The 15,922-nt window shown below is 44.6% G+C and overlaps 1 protein-coding gene across 1 annotated transcript; it reads left to right on the forward strand.

Moving 5' to 3' along the window:
- Positions 1-643: 643 nt before the first annotated feature.
- On the forward strand, positions 644-12,749 carry LOC146196881 (glutathione S-transferase-like). The gene is made up of 3 exons (XM_084596416.1): positions 644-779; positions 9,415-9,727; positions 11,568-12,749. Exons 2-3 carry the CDS (start codon positions 9,456-9,458, stop codon positions 11,962-11,964), a joined length of 669 nt encoding a protein of 222 aa, XP_084452542.1. The 5' UTR covers positions 644-779; positions 9,415-9,455; the 3' UTR covers positions 11,965-12,749.
- The last annotated feature ends 3,173 nt before the right edge of the window (positions 12,750-15,922 follow it).

Below are 15,922 nucleotides of genomic sequence, written 5' to 3' on the forward strand. Positions count from 1 at the left end.
TGCCAGCACCATGTGTAACAGTGAGCGCGCACGATTTTTGGCGCGAACGATTTTCTATCTTGTGAAAGCGTCAGCAATAGGTTTGATTTGGTTTGTAGGGTTTAACGTCCCAAAGTGATTCAGGTTATGAGAGACTCAGTGGAGGACTCCGGAAATTTCGACCACCAGTGGTTCATTAACGTGCAGTGACATCGCACAGCGTACGAATGCCACTCCGTTTCGCCTCGATCTAAAAGCAGCCGCTGGCTGTCAGGATCGAACCCGGATACTCCGGTACAGTAGTCGGGTAACTTAACCACTACACCACCGCTCCGAGGCCTCAGAAATAGAGTTAAGGCGAGTCGTGGCTTCGCAACTCGGACATCAGGACCGGTGTGAGACATAGTATAGACACCAGTAGGAGCCGCGAGCTATAGGGCTCTATACACGATATTTCGCTCAGTTTTAACGATTCACACAAGGTAGCAAATCATTCATGAATCATAAAGTTAGAAACGGCTTTGACAGCCACGTATTCCACCTGTGCTAACCGCTGCTGCTTTTGTGTAGGCATTTTGAAATAGCTTCACTTTTCTGCAGGCACACCGACAGTCGAGAACAACGCTTTTACAGGTCATTCAGGCGAGGATGACCTGAAAACTTTCCACGTGGCTGACCCTTCAACACAGCTGCGGCGTCTGATGTCATCATCGTCGCATGTAGAAACCACCCACAAACAGCGGCAGACGGTTTTGACTGCCACGTATCCACGTCCACTAGACACTGATAGTTTTGTGCAGGTGAGTGAAATAACGTATACGTACAACTTTGCATTGCTTAGAATTTCCGTTACGGCTGTTGGGCCGCTTTGAAGTGTGGTTTCTTCGGTTTTCTGCTCAGACGTGCATTAATTTATTATTAATTGCTGAAATTTTGTTTTATTGTTGTAAAAATTGTTGTAAATTTTGTCGTAAAAAAAGTCTGATGCCAAAATGTTCAGCTTTGTCGCCAGTTTCAGCGAGAAGGCACCTGGTAGTAGCATCAAGCAAGTGGTCATTTTTTTTTTTTTTTTTTTTAGAGCGTAGCTTTTATGCGGCCGTTGGGTGGTTGAGCCATTACGGTTAGTGTCGTTGCCGGTGTAAACCTCCCAACTTCATAGGGAATTGGATTACTTGTGATAAAGTATTACAGGCAGCCATAAACACAGATGGAGCACGTTTTGCCTGGGCTTTTAGGATAAAATCACTATGGTCGTCAGTGAACATCTGTGCTCCGAAAAGAAGCTACCCATTGCAAAATCCAAGAAAATGAGCGAACGACTGGCGATTTTTCGTGGATTTTCGCGGGAAAAGGACTGCTGAGTAGAGCAGAGACGTGGCAGGTAGTTCACGTGACAGGTGATGGTGACCTCAAAGAATTATATGGCTACATCTTTTCATATTCGGTCACAGCCCATGTCATTCATGCATGCGTAACAGGCTGATGGTATTGAAGCCATTTCCATTTCTCGCAGTAACATTCTCAGTACGTTTTAGAAATTTACATCTGATTGTCTCGTTTCTAGCGTTCGAAAAGTTTAATGTAATCGCAATAACGGAAACGTCACTTAAAATAATGGAGTGTGTAGACTTTCCCGACTACAAAATTTTATCGCACTCACGTCTACTTTGGGGTTGTGTGGGTGGCATTGCTTTTTTTTTTTTAAAGGAAGAACAACATTTTTTAATCTTACTTACATATATAGTCACATATAACACTTCACCGAAACAACTATAAACACTCCTTTTCCCCTCACCTGTCGCAGAGCAGCAGGCCACAGGCTCAATTTTCCGGCCAACCTATCTGACTTTCCATTCAATAAACACATCAATCTATTTAACCGAAGCGTCCTGTTTATAACCCTCGCTTGTAGTTTGAATCCACCTTTGTCACACGGCCGCTCTGCACTATAGCTCTGCGCATGCGCTTTGGTTGAAATTCCTACTGCGCATGCGCTGTTCTTAGCCTCCGTGATTGGTGCGGCAGGAGTCGATTGCGGAGGCCATGCGCTGCTCATATTCATGATATGCGTGTGCGGCAGATGGCGGTAGTTGCCAAGAACCCATATCAATATCGCCACTTTGCAGGTGGCTGCGTCTCTTGAGGAAGTTTTCAACCAGTAGCAGACAAATTTTCAACCCTTCCCCAGAGGGCGTCACATCTTGCGAAAAGGTGGATTCTTACCAAACTTACCTGAAAAAAGCTAAACCGTTTTATCCCTCCTGACACAAAAATCAGTAAGGCATTCTTACGATGGGATCATGAACATTCATATGAACCTATCAACTTAGGCATTGCGCATATTTGCGCAAGTCGCTTTATTTTCAAAATATAGACCATACTTATGTTTCGAGTTCACGGAAACACTCGCTCGCTAACTTTAACGAAATGGTAATTGCTGGCTGTTTTTGATTAACCTTTATGTGACCATCTTCCCATGTTTGTTATAGATAATGTGCAAGTAAAAAATTTTGCCCAGTCGCCAAACCAAGACAAGCTACCCGTTGTTGCGAAGAAATCTTTTGTGAGTCAATTTCTAGGTTATTTATCACGAAAAACTTGACACTGAATTTTTTTCCATTTAGTATTTCGACTCTGAGCTATCGATAGCATCCAGACGATAAACCGTGCTATGACCGGACTCTCGTGTTATACCAGTTTTTACGTCGAATAAATTAGCCTATTGGTGAAGTCTTTTTTTAAACGGCAAAGGTCACTGTTCAAACAAATGGAAGCATAAGAAGGAGAACGAACTGCACCCACGCAAATTTAAACCACGCGACAAGCCTGTAACGATGATGAGAGCATGAAAAAGGGAATTTTACGCATGCAGCGCGCCGACGCAAACGCCAAAAGACTCTGGAACATCGTAAAATAGATTGTGGGTAGCAAACGAACATCATACCCAGTTCCTGTATAGGCAAGAGTACAGTTGACATTTTCAATTAATATTTTGCTTCTATATCCTCACCGCGGTGGCTCAGTCATTACGGCGCTAGACTACTGAACCCAAGGATGCGAGATTGAATCCCGGCATCGGCGGCGGCTTTTCGATGAAGGCGAAGTGCTGTGCTGTGAAGTGCTGTGCTTTGTCAGTGCACGTTGAAGAACCCCAGGTGGTCGAAATTTTCGGAGTCTTCTGCAACAGTTGTGAGACATTCCTGTGCATTGTTGCGCTTACGTAGGAACTGGGACATAATCGGAGACGACACAGAACAGATGTGCGCAAACTATCAACTGCCGGTTTATTTCTGAGTGCATGTATGTATAGGCATTATCAAAACAAAAAACAAAAAACAAAATTCCGCGATCACATCGTCAAGGCAACATATCTTTTAACGTTCTGTCCAGCATTAAAGAACATGCCTTATCCTTCTGACTTGGCTGCTTGTTATTATATTTCCAAAAATTCTTTTTCTTGATTAGAAAGCTCGATAGAAGGTACGCTTACACATGGCCCTTCTTTTCCTGATTGTATGCAGTATGCTTCCCACAGTTCTCTGATTAGTTTCTCCCTTGAACTGAGCAGTATTGCTGTCTGCCGAAAGTTAGGTGTGCATTCTTTTTGGCATCTGGCGCAATGAGCTGCCAGATTTCCCGGTGAGTTGACAAGACCGCAGTTGCGCCTATGTTCTCTGAGCCTCTCATTGACGCACCTACCTGTCTGGCCAACATACGTCCGCCCGCATGATAGCGGTATCTTATATACTACACCTTCGCGGCATTCCACGAACTTTGTCTCGTGTTTGACGCCACATGACTCTTCTTTCTCGGCACTGTATTCTTCATTTACTTTCGCGCACATAGCTTTCAATTTTTTGGGTGCGGAAAAAACGACTTTTACGTCGTGTCTTTGTGCAACCTTTTTCAGGTTGTGGGAAAGTGCATGGACGTATGGGATAACTACTGGCCTCTTCTTTTCTTTGACATTGTCTTGGTCCCTTATTCGTACTGGCCTTCTCATTATTTTTTCCGCCACTGAAACGAGCAATGGTGTCGGATAGCCTGCTTTTCTCAGCCGTGTTGCCTGCAAATGGAAGCTTTCTTGCATCTTGTGGCTACATGATTTCTTTATGGCCTGCTCTAAACATGACATGGCCATATTTCGTTTGATCAGCTTTGAATGGGCAGAGTCATACGGTAGCAGACCTTTCTCGTTGCGCGTTTTGTACTGCCAGCATAAATGTGGTTCAAGAGTGAGAGCTAGATCAAGGAACTGTAGGTTGTTGTTTGCAGGTACCTCATGAGTAAATGTGAGCCCCTTGTGGGCTCTTTTGAACTGCTCTAAAGTTTTTCCTAACAAATTGGGCGTGGCTGAGGTTTTATCTGCACAAACCAAAAAGTCGTCCACATAACGGAAGCGTTTAGTAACACCAAGCGGTACCAATGTTTTTTCCAGCTCTCTGTCCCCTCTGGCAAGGAAGATGTCACAGAGAACGGGGGCAACAGCAGATCCTATGCAAATTCCGTCATTTTGAGAGAAGACAGCGCCATTAAACTCAACACACAATGATGAAAGGTATGCTTTCAGCAGAGCAAGGAAATCAGTCGTACTAATGCCGCTCTCATTCATAAACTTCACGCAGCCAAATTCTCCAATGCACTCTTCAACGCATTCCAGAACCTGCTCTTGCGGTACACAGTAGAAAAGGTCTGTCACGTCAATGGAGAAACAAGTCACACTGGGTTGACCGTTCAGGTATTCGATGACTTCGTTCGAATTTCTGATGACAAACGGGTCATTCACTGGAAGCTTGTTCAGATGGCACTGGAGGTATACCGCTATGTTCCTTTGCCAGGTGCCCTTATCCTCAACTATAGTTCGGAATGGTGCTCCTGGTTTGTGCGTCTTAATTGAGAAGAATGGTCTCAGAGTAAGTTTCTTGCTGTCCTTTACTGCTTTAGCGAGTTTTTCCAGGCCTGCATTCTCGGATAGCTTTGCGGCTTGGTTGCGGTTTTTTCTTAGGCTTCTCTCGTTGAGATGCTCTTGCCTGGTAAAATTTTTTGAGATCGCATCCAAAGCTTTTGCCTGGTAGTCACCTGCTTCCACTACAGCAAAGCCTCCTGTCTTGTCTGCCATCAAAAGATTCAGTCCTTTATTACGTAGAAAATCAACCGTTTTCTTCGGAGCTACTCCGGCATCCTTTTTCTTGCTTCTTTCGTTTATGCTCAATAACGCCTCTTTGACGCATGCATTCTTGTTTTCTGATTGAGCTCGGTTTGCAATGGAGCGAATCATGCATAGAACTTCCAATGGCTTGAGGGTTGGCCGAACGGCATATTTGGGTCCCTTATTCAACGTGTCGAGAATCGCAGACGGGATTTCGCATCCCGAGTAGTTGAACGCGTTAGGCTCATCTGGGTCGCGTTTCAGTTTCTTCTTTCTTGGCAGATTTCTAAAAGACCCAGCCCACTTGCGTTCCGCCAACACTTCCGCCGATTCTACAAAGTATTTGACCATGTACTTACTTTGTCTTTCTCCTAGCGTCGAAGAGCAGATCAATCTGATGTGGTCGCGGTAGATCCTGACTTGCCTCCATGTCTCTGATCGCAGTACCTTGCACAGGCGTCGACACGTTGATTCTGTCGGGGCCATCCAGCCAAATGCTGGATGGCCCCGGAATGCTGGAAAGCTTACTAAATGCTTCCGTTATGTGGACGACTTTTTGGTTTGTGCAGATAAAACCTCAGCCACGCCCAATTTGTTAGGAAAAACTTTAGAGCAGTTCAAAAGAGCCCACAAGGGGCTCACATTTACTCATGAGGTACCTGCAAACAACAACCTACAGTTCCTTGATCTAGCTCTCACTCCTGAACCACATTTATGCTGGCAGTACAAAACGCGCAACGAGAAAGGTCTACTACCGTATGACTCTGCCCATTCAAAGCTGATCAAACGAAATATGGCCATGTCATGTTTAGAGCAGGCCATAAAGAAATCATGTAGCCACAAGATGCAAGAAAGCTTCCATTTGCAGGCAACACGGCTGAGAAAAGCAGGCTATCCGACACCATTGCTCGTTTCAGTGGCGGAAAAAATAATGAGAAGGCCAGTACGAATAAGGGACCAAGACAATGTCAAAGAAAAGAAGAGGCCAGTAGTTATCCCATACGTCCATGCACTTTCCCACAACCTGAAAAAGGTTGCACAAAGACACGACGTAAAAGTCGTTTTTTCCGCACCCAAAAAATTGAAAGCTATGTGCGCGAAAGTAAATGAAGAATACAGTGCCGAGAAAGAAGAGTCATGTGGCGTCAAACACGAGACAAAGTTCGTGGAATGTCGCGAAGGTGTAGTATATAAGATACCGCTATCATGCGGGCGGACGTATGTTGGCCAGACAGGTAGGTGCGTCAATGAGAGGCTCAGAGAACATAGGCGCAACTGCGGTCTTGTCAACTCACCGGGAAATCTGGCAGCTCATTGCGCCAGATGCCAAAAAGAATGCACACCTAACTTTCGGCAGACAGCAATACTGCTCAGTTCAAGGGAGAAACTAATCAGAGAACTGTGGGAAGCATACTGCATACAATCAGGAAAAGAAGGGCCATGTGTAAGCGTACCTTCTATCGAGCTTTCTAATCAAGAAAAAGAATTTTTGGAAATATAATAACAAGCAGCCAAGTCAGAAGGATAAGGCATGTTCTTTAATGCTGGACAGAACGTTAAAAGATATGTTGCCTTGACGATGTGATCGCGGAATTTTGTTTTTTGTTTTTTGTTTTAATTTTGTTTTTTGTTTTGATAATGCCTATACATACATGCACTCAGAAATAAACCGGCAGTTGATAGTTTGCGCACATCTGTTCTGTGTCGTCTCCGATTGTGTCCCAGTTCCTACGTAAGCGCAACAATGCACAGGAATAACAACCACCAACTAGCCCAATTTGAAACTCTCCTAATGTGAGACATTGCTCCAGCGCACGAAAAACACACGTTAAACCCAACAAAGCAACCAACCTTCAATAGTTTTGTTACGCTGGTATCTGAACTAATATAAATAAAGTTGTTTCAAACATGCATACGAATATAGCAAACGGTACAGATGACATAGGTATTAAAGCAAGTAAAGAAAATTTTCTTTTTTTTTTGCTCATACGTATTCCATTTCAACCAGGCTGTTGATACTTCTAAGAATTCGTATCGAATAAAAACAGTAGAGATAACTCCAAAATAAAAGGATGGTCATTACAACAATTAAAAAAATCTGGAGGCCTAATATCAGTTCCTTGGTTCTTTAATATTTAACAGTTCTTTAACGTTTTTGAAAAAAAAAATCTAGGAAATATTTTTAACAAGTTTGTCAAGTATTGTGTCTTCATTACGCAAAAACATAATTTCAAGCCAAACTATTCAAATTCCACAGCAGTTTTATTACTTGTTCAGGGTACTGATGCAACTCTACACGAATGTTAATAAGAGTCGTATTTAAAGATTTATAAGGGTCATTCGACACAGTTTACCACTGTCATATACTGTCATAATAACAAAATAAACCACTATGAAGTGCGTTATAACATTTCTGATCGACATACTCGATAGTTCCGTTAATGATTGCAATGACGACGAGGATCAAAGTTTTCAAGCAACAGATGGCAAAAATCAACAAATATGGCTGACATATAAACAAATACTAAAGCCGCATGATCGCAAGGTTAGGCGGTTGACAATTTGAATGTTAGAAACGTAGCGAAAAACATGACAGTTAACAATTTTTAGGCAGTGAAATGATAAAATTTAACAGAGAACACGATTAAATATACAATAAAAAGAATAACAAGGCAAAACAATATGAGCATCAGTTATTGACAATAAAGAAAAAAACGTGAATAAAAGTTTTAGGGAGAAGTTACGCTCCAGCTTAGGGTATGACGCGACAGCGGTCTGTGCTCATTTGGTCGCTCCTGCATTGATAAATTGAACGGAGACGAGCCACAGTTCATGGTCCGAAAGTCGCTTCCGAATGGAGAACGCCGAGGCCATAAAGGAGCATGCTTTAATAAGGTTTTACCAACCAACTATACATTTGGAAGGGGCAAATGACTCGAACGCAAGGTTAAAAGGGGGACAGAAAGAGCGCCTACTACTGCCAACTGAGTTTGTTGCGAAAGACACCACTTTTTATGCGTCGGTGTATATCAGAGTTAAATAAGAAAATGCACAATCATGATCTTCCTAACGGCAGTGCATTATCGTAGCCAGAACAAGAACACTTCAGAAACACGCACACACACACACACAAAAAAACAACAACAAAAAAAAAAAAAAGCGGACGAATCTCAGGATGTACGCAGGGCCATCTAAAATACCCAACTCCTGGTCGTTGAATTTGACCGACGAATAGTGCTGATGTACGTCATGAGTCTATACGCTAGTTAGGTGCTTATGTATAAGGTATACTTGCTGGTATTCGCTAACACGTGACGAAGGTTTTCTTTTTTCTGCGAGGGGGCTCCGTATTAATATGGCCGGGACTGTACGCTTTGTAGCATGACAGCAGAGTGGAGTAAACTGATTAAGAGCACTGAACAAAATTGCTGCTGGGTACAAGAAAGACAAATAGTTCTGTTTTGTTAATGTGCTTTTCTTATTTAGCACGAGCGCAGAGGCGAGAAACCACTTCGGGCCACTGAAAACGACCTCAGCGTCTGCTGCTTCCCAGTTTTTTTTTTCTTTCCTTTTTTTTTTTAAGCTGTGGGAAAACTGACGCTTTTAAGACAGACCGACCGATTTATTTCTGTGCCTCTGTCTTCCTACAGTGACTATATTCCTTGGGCATAGGGGCAGCAACCGAGGCCACAAGCTTAAATGGACAACGTGCTCTTTTCAGTCTGGCTGCCTATCCTAATAAAGTTTTAACGCGATAGCGTACGTTAAACGCATAGCGTACGTTAAACGATAGGTACGCATTGCCTTGCTTTCAAAAATTGAACACCATCCGCATTTTTTTTACTAGGTATGCATCATGGAGGGGAAGATTATGAAGTTGCCATTGCAGAAACATTCCTGCACATTTCTGCCATGTTCAATTTCTGCCATGCACATTTATGTCAGTATCTGACACTACAACATGGAGAGGACAGCCTAGTTTATGCGGCTTTATCGTTAAAACCTTTCACGACGGAGTTTTTCGCTATCCCTAATAGAATATTGTACATTTTTTGCAGGTTCAGTTTTTTGCACATTTTCTTTGCTTGCTTTTTGCCTTCAAAATTGAAACACCATAGGTTCAGAGCTAAACTAGCCGTCAGCTGTGCGTGTCCAAACATATTTTTGAATTCTGTATTTTAGATTTTGTTAAAACAAATTAAAATTTAATTGTGTGATATTGAATTTTTCTGGGAGGCTCGGGATAAACCCAGTTTTCGGTTTCTTGTTCTCTCGTTATCCCTAAGGTTGAAGGAGAGGCCTGTGAAAGCTGAGTTGGGTCCACGACATGCCTCGCCGACCAGTGGTGGGCTACTGGAATGTGCGCGCCCTGGGCCAGCACATCCGCAACCTTCTCATCTACAAAGGTGTTGCCTTCGAGGATAAGCTGTACCGATTCGGCCCTGCGCCCGACTTTGACCGCTCCCACTGGCTGGGAGAGAAGTTCTCCTTGGGTCTCCAGTTCCCCAACCTGCCTTACTACATAGACGGCGATGTCAAGATTACGCAGAGCTTGGCCATCCTGCGGTACCTGGCCAGGAAGCATGACCTGGCAGCAAGGTGCGTATCACATATATACGCAGCAGGGAGTCTTGCTGTTGACTCTGTTACACAGAGTGCCGGTAATTACAGCGGAGCACCAGGAGAAGTGACAAGCGTGGCAGACTTTTAGAACGGAACTGCTTGTGCCGTGTTCGCGCCCACAGCTCGCACGGTCTAATTTTATTCTTTTCTTTCAGCTGGCCCTTGGCGCCGCCTGTGAGCGCCGAACTTAAAACCTCCATAGTAGGCCTACAGCGTAGGAGGGCGCTGCAAGAACAAATAAATGAAATATCTTAGCATCTAAATTCTTGTAAAGGGGAAATCAAACCGTGTTATCGCCGTTCGGCAGTAAATGGTCGTGTATAGCCTGGTCCCATAGGTGCTCGTAACCTGCTCTGACATCACAGCAGTTTTTTTGCGACAATGAGTGGTGCATGCTGGTGCTATCAGTATTTTATTTTGTAACTTTTTCTTGGCAACAAAAGCTCCGCTCTCAGTGAAAGCAGCCTCTTTGTAATTAGAACAAGGTAGTCTCTCGTTTAAGGATTAAATAAATTAGAACAAACATATCGCTTTAGTCGATAATTTATGCGGACTACCATAAAATGGAGGCAAGCTCTGCGGTCGAAGGTTAAGGCAGTGGATAAAGGGAAATTAAGTTTATCCCCACTGTCGCAACGTTGTCATCTTCACTAGCGTCGTCATCAGCCGTGTAGCGTCTGTTCTAATATACAGTTAGTTATCCATGGCTCTGGCCCACGCGCGGATACCCTTTCCCGCCCAGTCTCAACCTATTGCCTTCCCACTTCACACTCTGTCCTGGACATTAGAGCACGTCAGATACGAGTTCTCTTTCAAGATGCTCTGTCGTCTCCTTCGTTGTCAGCCTGGAAAAATCTATAGCTACTGACATAGGTAATCAAAGATGCTAACTGCGAGGCCACTGGGTGTTGACGCTATAGTTGGTATTTTGTCGCAAGCTTCTTGCTCCAACGTGGGAGAATTCACATAAATGGCCGGAGATCGTAGAGGTCCGAAATCATTATCAGTCTGAGCTCCTTTGATGTAAGCAGATACGTGGCGAATGAAATATGAGGAACGGAGAGGATTGAAGGAGACGGAGTATAGTAGCTCTTCGAGCAAGGATTCCGGAACAGGCGGGGCGATTGCCGTGTTCACCCTCTATTTTCATGAGCATCAGCCATTAGAGCTCAATTACTTAATCAATAGAACAAATTGATTATATCATTTAATGCGAATTAAATTCAACTAAAATTTCAATATTTGAATCGAGTTGAGTGAAATCAAATTTCTTCTCTGCACTTTTCCACCTGCCAACGTTGACAGGTGCCAAGTAAAGAAAAGAAGCAGAGTGACCTACGCTCGGGAATATAGGCGACGTCGTGCAGAAATTATGTAGTCAACCAGTGCTACACAGCGGTGGTGGTTAGCGGTAATTGATGGCGACCGTGGTAGTCACGGGGAAGTCGGAAGTTAACTTGCTATGACGACGAGAAAAATGGAGAACAGCAAAGGGCGAAGTAGGCGCGATGTGATTCCGGCTTACTTGGTCGGTCGGAAAGCTCTCGTCTTGCGTTGCGCGAAGAAATGAATGTTTGCGAGAAATGTGTACGGTTGAAGGGTAATCCAAAGCTGTACTGTATGCCCATCGTTGATTAATGCGTTAAGCCGGCTACCTTAGCTCTCGCAGCATTTTTTTTTCATGACGTGGGCGACAATGACAAACGCACTACCTCGCGCTGTAAAAATTTAATTTATATACCGTCCACATCTCGTTGCTCTTGGCGTGCTGTTCATTTTGCTCCAAAACGCTCTCTTTCATTGGCACTCCGCTCAGGAACGAGCAAGAAATGCTGCAGATGGACCTCCTGGAACAGCAGGCGAAGGACCTTGCCTGGGGCTTGGCCATGACTGCTTTCAATCCGACCTTCGACGAAGCCCGGAAGAAGTACGAGGAGAGCCTGGTGACCGTGCTCAAACCGTGGTCAGATCTCATGCGGAACCGGGTTTGGGTTCTAGGCGACCGGCTGACCTACGTGGACTTTCTGCTCTACGAGGCGCTGGACTGGAACCACGAGTTCAACCCAGACGCGTTCTCAGGTTACCCGGTACTGCTAGAGTACCTCAGGAGGTTCGAGGAGCTGCCCAATATTAAAGAGTACTTCGCCTCGGAGAACTACAGCAAGTGGCCCATTCTCGGACCCATGGCCAAGTGGGGACACTTCAAGGAGTGACGGCATGGATATACCACCAGTCTTTATAAATCCTTTCCTTTTGAATATTTGTCAGCTGGTGTATTAGTGATGCCGAAATTACCGCAAGACCTAAAAATAACGCGACGATCTGTCTTCAGAGCCCACGGTAGTCCATACTAGCCTTAAGTATAAAACTGGGACTATGTGCAGTGCAACAAACGACATTGCCCACTGAATTCCAAGTTTGACTGCAATGTGGCGCTGCCGCTGCAGGCCCTTAAATGACAGATTGCGCAAACATTCCCAGCGATTCCTTATTGAAAAACTTTCTGCTATGCAGTAACCTCATGCAGGCTTTATCATCGGTGCCATTCAAGCAGCAGATGAGTATATAATGTCGTATATTATAACAAAATATGGAATAATATTTTATGACGTATGATATATCTTACGATATTCGTACGTTATTTGAATTACACTGCGGGATAAAGCCTGCATGATGTTGTTGTATGTAACTTTTCTCAATAGTGTAGTGTAGGATTAATTTCCGATATCTGGCCCCAATTCAGCAGCCACCGTCAAAAGTGAGGAGCTAGCATGCTGTGTATTTTCGACCATCAGGTTTTGTAAACGGGGCCCAGGCACTATAAGAAGAGTGGCAATATTTATTGATACTGCCAAGGTCGTCACTTTTATGCGTTTATTTTTCTCTCTCCATGTTCTTACTGATTAAAATCGAGTTGGACCACCATTGCAGCAGATCTAGTCTCGGATCGACAGCCAAACCATAGCGTTCCAATGTTTATTTTGGGGGAATCTCCTAATGTTGAGTACATTTTATTGAAGCAGTAAAATAGCCAACGTGCCTCGTACGAGGAATGTAAGACGTTCAATTTTCTATATCTTCGTGTACTCGGATGCCCACCGGTACTAAACAGGGTATAACGGCATTGCCTTGTTCAGTGCTCGGCTTCTCACGGCTGGAACAACGCGCTCAATAAAAGGTTGTAGCGCGGAATTCGAACGTCAGTGAGTTAGCCCGCAGCACTGTATACTGCCACGCCGCTCTTGAACCCTGACCACGGTAGCGGCATGAGAACAGCATCTTGTTGCAGACATGGGACCTTCGTCGGCAAAGCGAAGCGTCGGCTGCGGAATTCCGGCGCGATCTTTTTTCAGGCCGATACGCAACACGTACACCGGACAGAGGTCACGCATGCCAGCCCCCTAAACGGCGCCTGGTATCACGCTCCAAAGACGGCGAAAACACCGTTTTCCCACCACGGACGCCGCCTCAGCACGCAGTCGCATCAAACGCGTGAGGTGGTGAGGGAAACAAAGAAGTATAATGGCGATGTGTAGCAGCAGCGGCAGCAATAACGACATCAAAAAAGGGGGAAATACAAGAGAGAGAGAGAGAGTAGTGAAGCGGCGCAAGGCCGCGGCACGTGCACATCGTTGAGCAGCGTCGGCGGCTCGGTGAAGTTGCCTGGCGCGAGACCGGAAAAGCCTTGTGCCATTCCGGGGGCACGCATTGTCGTGCTCCTCTACACACACAGGTGTGTGCCGGATCCGCCCGGCGTTTAGGGCTCCTGCCGTTAAAGCTTGCGGCAGGGCACACATAGTGTGGAACACCTTGTACCGCGGCATCTGCGGAAAAAGGAAAACTGATGAGGCAGCGTCACGTGACGATACTGAAGACTAGTCGTCCATGGAAAATGAACGGGATAAACTCGCCCCCCCCCCCTTCCCCGAGACAGTCCCTGGCATGTTGTATTGACTGAACTGGGTCTCATGCCTTTATGTGGGGCCTGCTTCATCGTGCACGCTCCGGTGAAAGAGAAGCGGGAACGGCTTTAAGATGGCTTGACTTGCGGAAGCTAGCCGCATGACGTAACGCTCCCTGCTGACGTTAACGCAATATCGCTGAAGGGCCCATTCTCCAAAGAAATCTAGCATTGCTACAAGCGTCTTCGTTCTGAGCAAAAAAATTACGAGCATCCGTCTGACGATTGGTCGGCGGGTTGTGTTGCCGGTCACAAGACGTGGCCTATAGTTGGAGGGCGCTGCCAATTCGGGTGTCTCATATGTGATGGGAATCGGACCCTCTGAACTCCTTGGATGCCGAGTCAGCTGCTACTCATAGGCCACGCAGGCTCGTTCGTACGACGTAGTTAAAGCGGGGATTTATATTTATGTCGGGTAGCGACTAATTACTAATCGAGTACCAAAGTCCACGTACGCGAGCGAGCATCTGCAAACGCAAAGCTCGGGTACGGCATGAAACACGTGGACACGTCATCCACGACACTATAAAGTGTCAGCTTCGTGCTGAATAGGCCCGAATTATCGTGGTTAAAATGAACTGGGCCCTCCGTTCTCTGCCCCCCCCCCCCCCCCCCCCCTCTAGAGACCTGCAAAGAAATTGGCGGATTTCGAGGTTTGGTCCGAAAAATAGTCAAATCATCTTCTCCATTTGCCATGATTAAAACCAGAGCTTATCTGTTGCAATGTCGAATGCTTCAAAACATGTTCGCCGCATCGCATGTTTAACCAGCCTTGGCCAGTCAAAGTACTAGCCTTTGTACTCGCCCGAATAGACAAAAAAAAAAAATGCTAATGGTTTTCGCTGGTTTTAACTGGTTTCGGCTGGTTTCAACTGGTGCGAGCTGGTACTCACATGGCATTAAATGCTTCCAGATACCTACTAGCTGAAATTCAGGGGGTCTCAGTTGGTGGTCGAGATGAATCAACGGGTTCTAGCTGCCTTTAAGTTGGCAGCCAGCTCGTCCTATAGCTGGCAAGCCAACTGACCTCTGTCATTTCTTTTGTTGAGGTCAGTTGTGTGTTTATTAGTCTGAGTGTAAGCAGTGAAAGCTGTGAGAAAAGCAATAAATTATTGGAATTGACTGCTCATAGCTGGCAGCCGCCTCAGCAGTTTGTCGTTGCTGAGAATGTAGACGGGGATTCTCAGGTGGTTCAACGTTGAAGATTTCATCAAGTAACTATGTCAGCAAAAGGCTCGAAAACACTTATATAAACGTAGTTTTCTTCACTCGCTTAAAAGGGGGATGAAAAAAAAAAAGCAGATATTTTATACGAATTTATACGCCTCATTTGAAGGTTTAATTCCTGTGAAATATTTACTGGCGTTTTCTTTTTTGCATAAACATGTAATGTTTCTCTAAAATATTAGGAGGACACTTAAGCCTCGCCTTCTGTGTACGTACTAGCACGGCTTAAGTGTTCGCCCTATTTTATAGGAAAATGCATGTACACGAACGAGGATTCGCGTGGAGAGCCGGCAAACGGAAACCATTAACGCTGTCCCACAATACACTTAAAAGCGGAGCTTAAGTGTCCACCCTATTTTTTCCGACCACCGTCTACGGCGGCAGCGGATTCTTTGGTGGAGCGAGCGGCATACGCTATCTTATAAAATCTAAATTTATTTTGTAAATTGAAAGCAGGGAAAGGTGTGTAACAAATTTCAATTTCAATTAAATTCAATTCATTTTCTTTTCCGTCAAAGCGGCAGGGGCTAGAACAAAAGTGAAAAAAAAAAATTACTTGAAGAGGCTCAAGCCCCTGTGTACAAGGCATACAGCGGTCGTACAAAAATGTTTACATAAGTGCAGAATGTGCAGGACAACCTTTTATAGAAGATATAAATATGCAAGGTTATTGCATGAACTGAAGCAAACATAATAAAATAAGCAAATTACATTTTCATGTTAGAAATGAACACAATGCATATATACAGGATGGACAAAAAAGGAAACAGAAAACATCATCATTATACAATTCTTAACGAAGGTACCATCGCTGTTATGATGCAAAAAAAGTCTTCAACATTGACATACTAACATTTTCTACATTTCTATTGTGAGTGTGGAGATAATTAAGTGAAAATTCCAGCATTTGACGGCTAAAAGTTGTGCGTAAAAAAGGAACTTTCCAAATTTCTGGTGACCGGGATGTACACCTACTTTCCCTT

Source organism: Amblyomma maculatum, chromosome 3 (genome assembly GCF_055883805.1).
Source record: "Amblyomma maculatum isolate TAMU_Amacu chromosome 3, ASM5588380v1, whole genome shotgun sequence".
Classification (NCBI taxonomy): Eukaryota; Metazoa; Arthropoda; class Arachnida; order Ixodida; family Ixodidae; genus Amblyomma; species Amblyomma maculatum.

Coding starts and splice junctions, on each gene's coding strand:
- LOC146196881 (XM_084596416.1), top strand. CDS start 9,456: ATGCCTCGCCGACCAGTGGTGGGCTACTGGAATGTGCGCGCCCTGGGC. Junction 9,728..11,567: donor AAGCATGACCTGGCAGCAAG/GTGCGTATCACA, acceptor CACTCCGCTCAG/GAACGAGCAAGAAATGCTGC.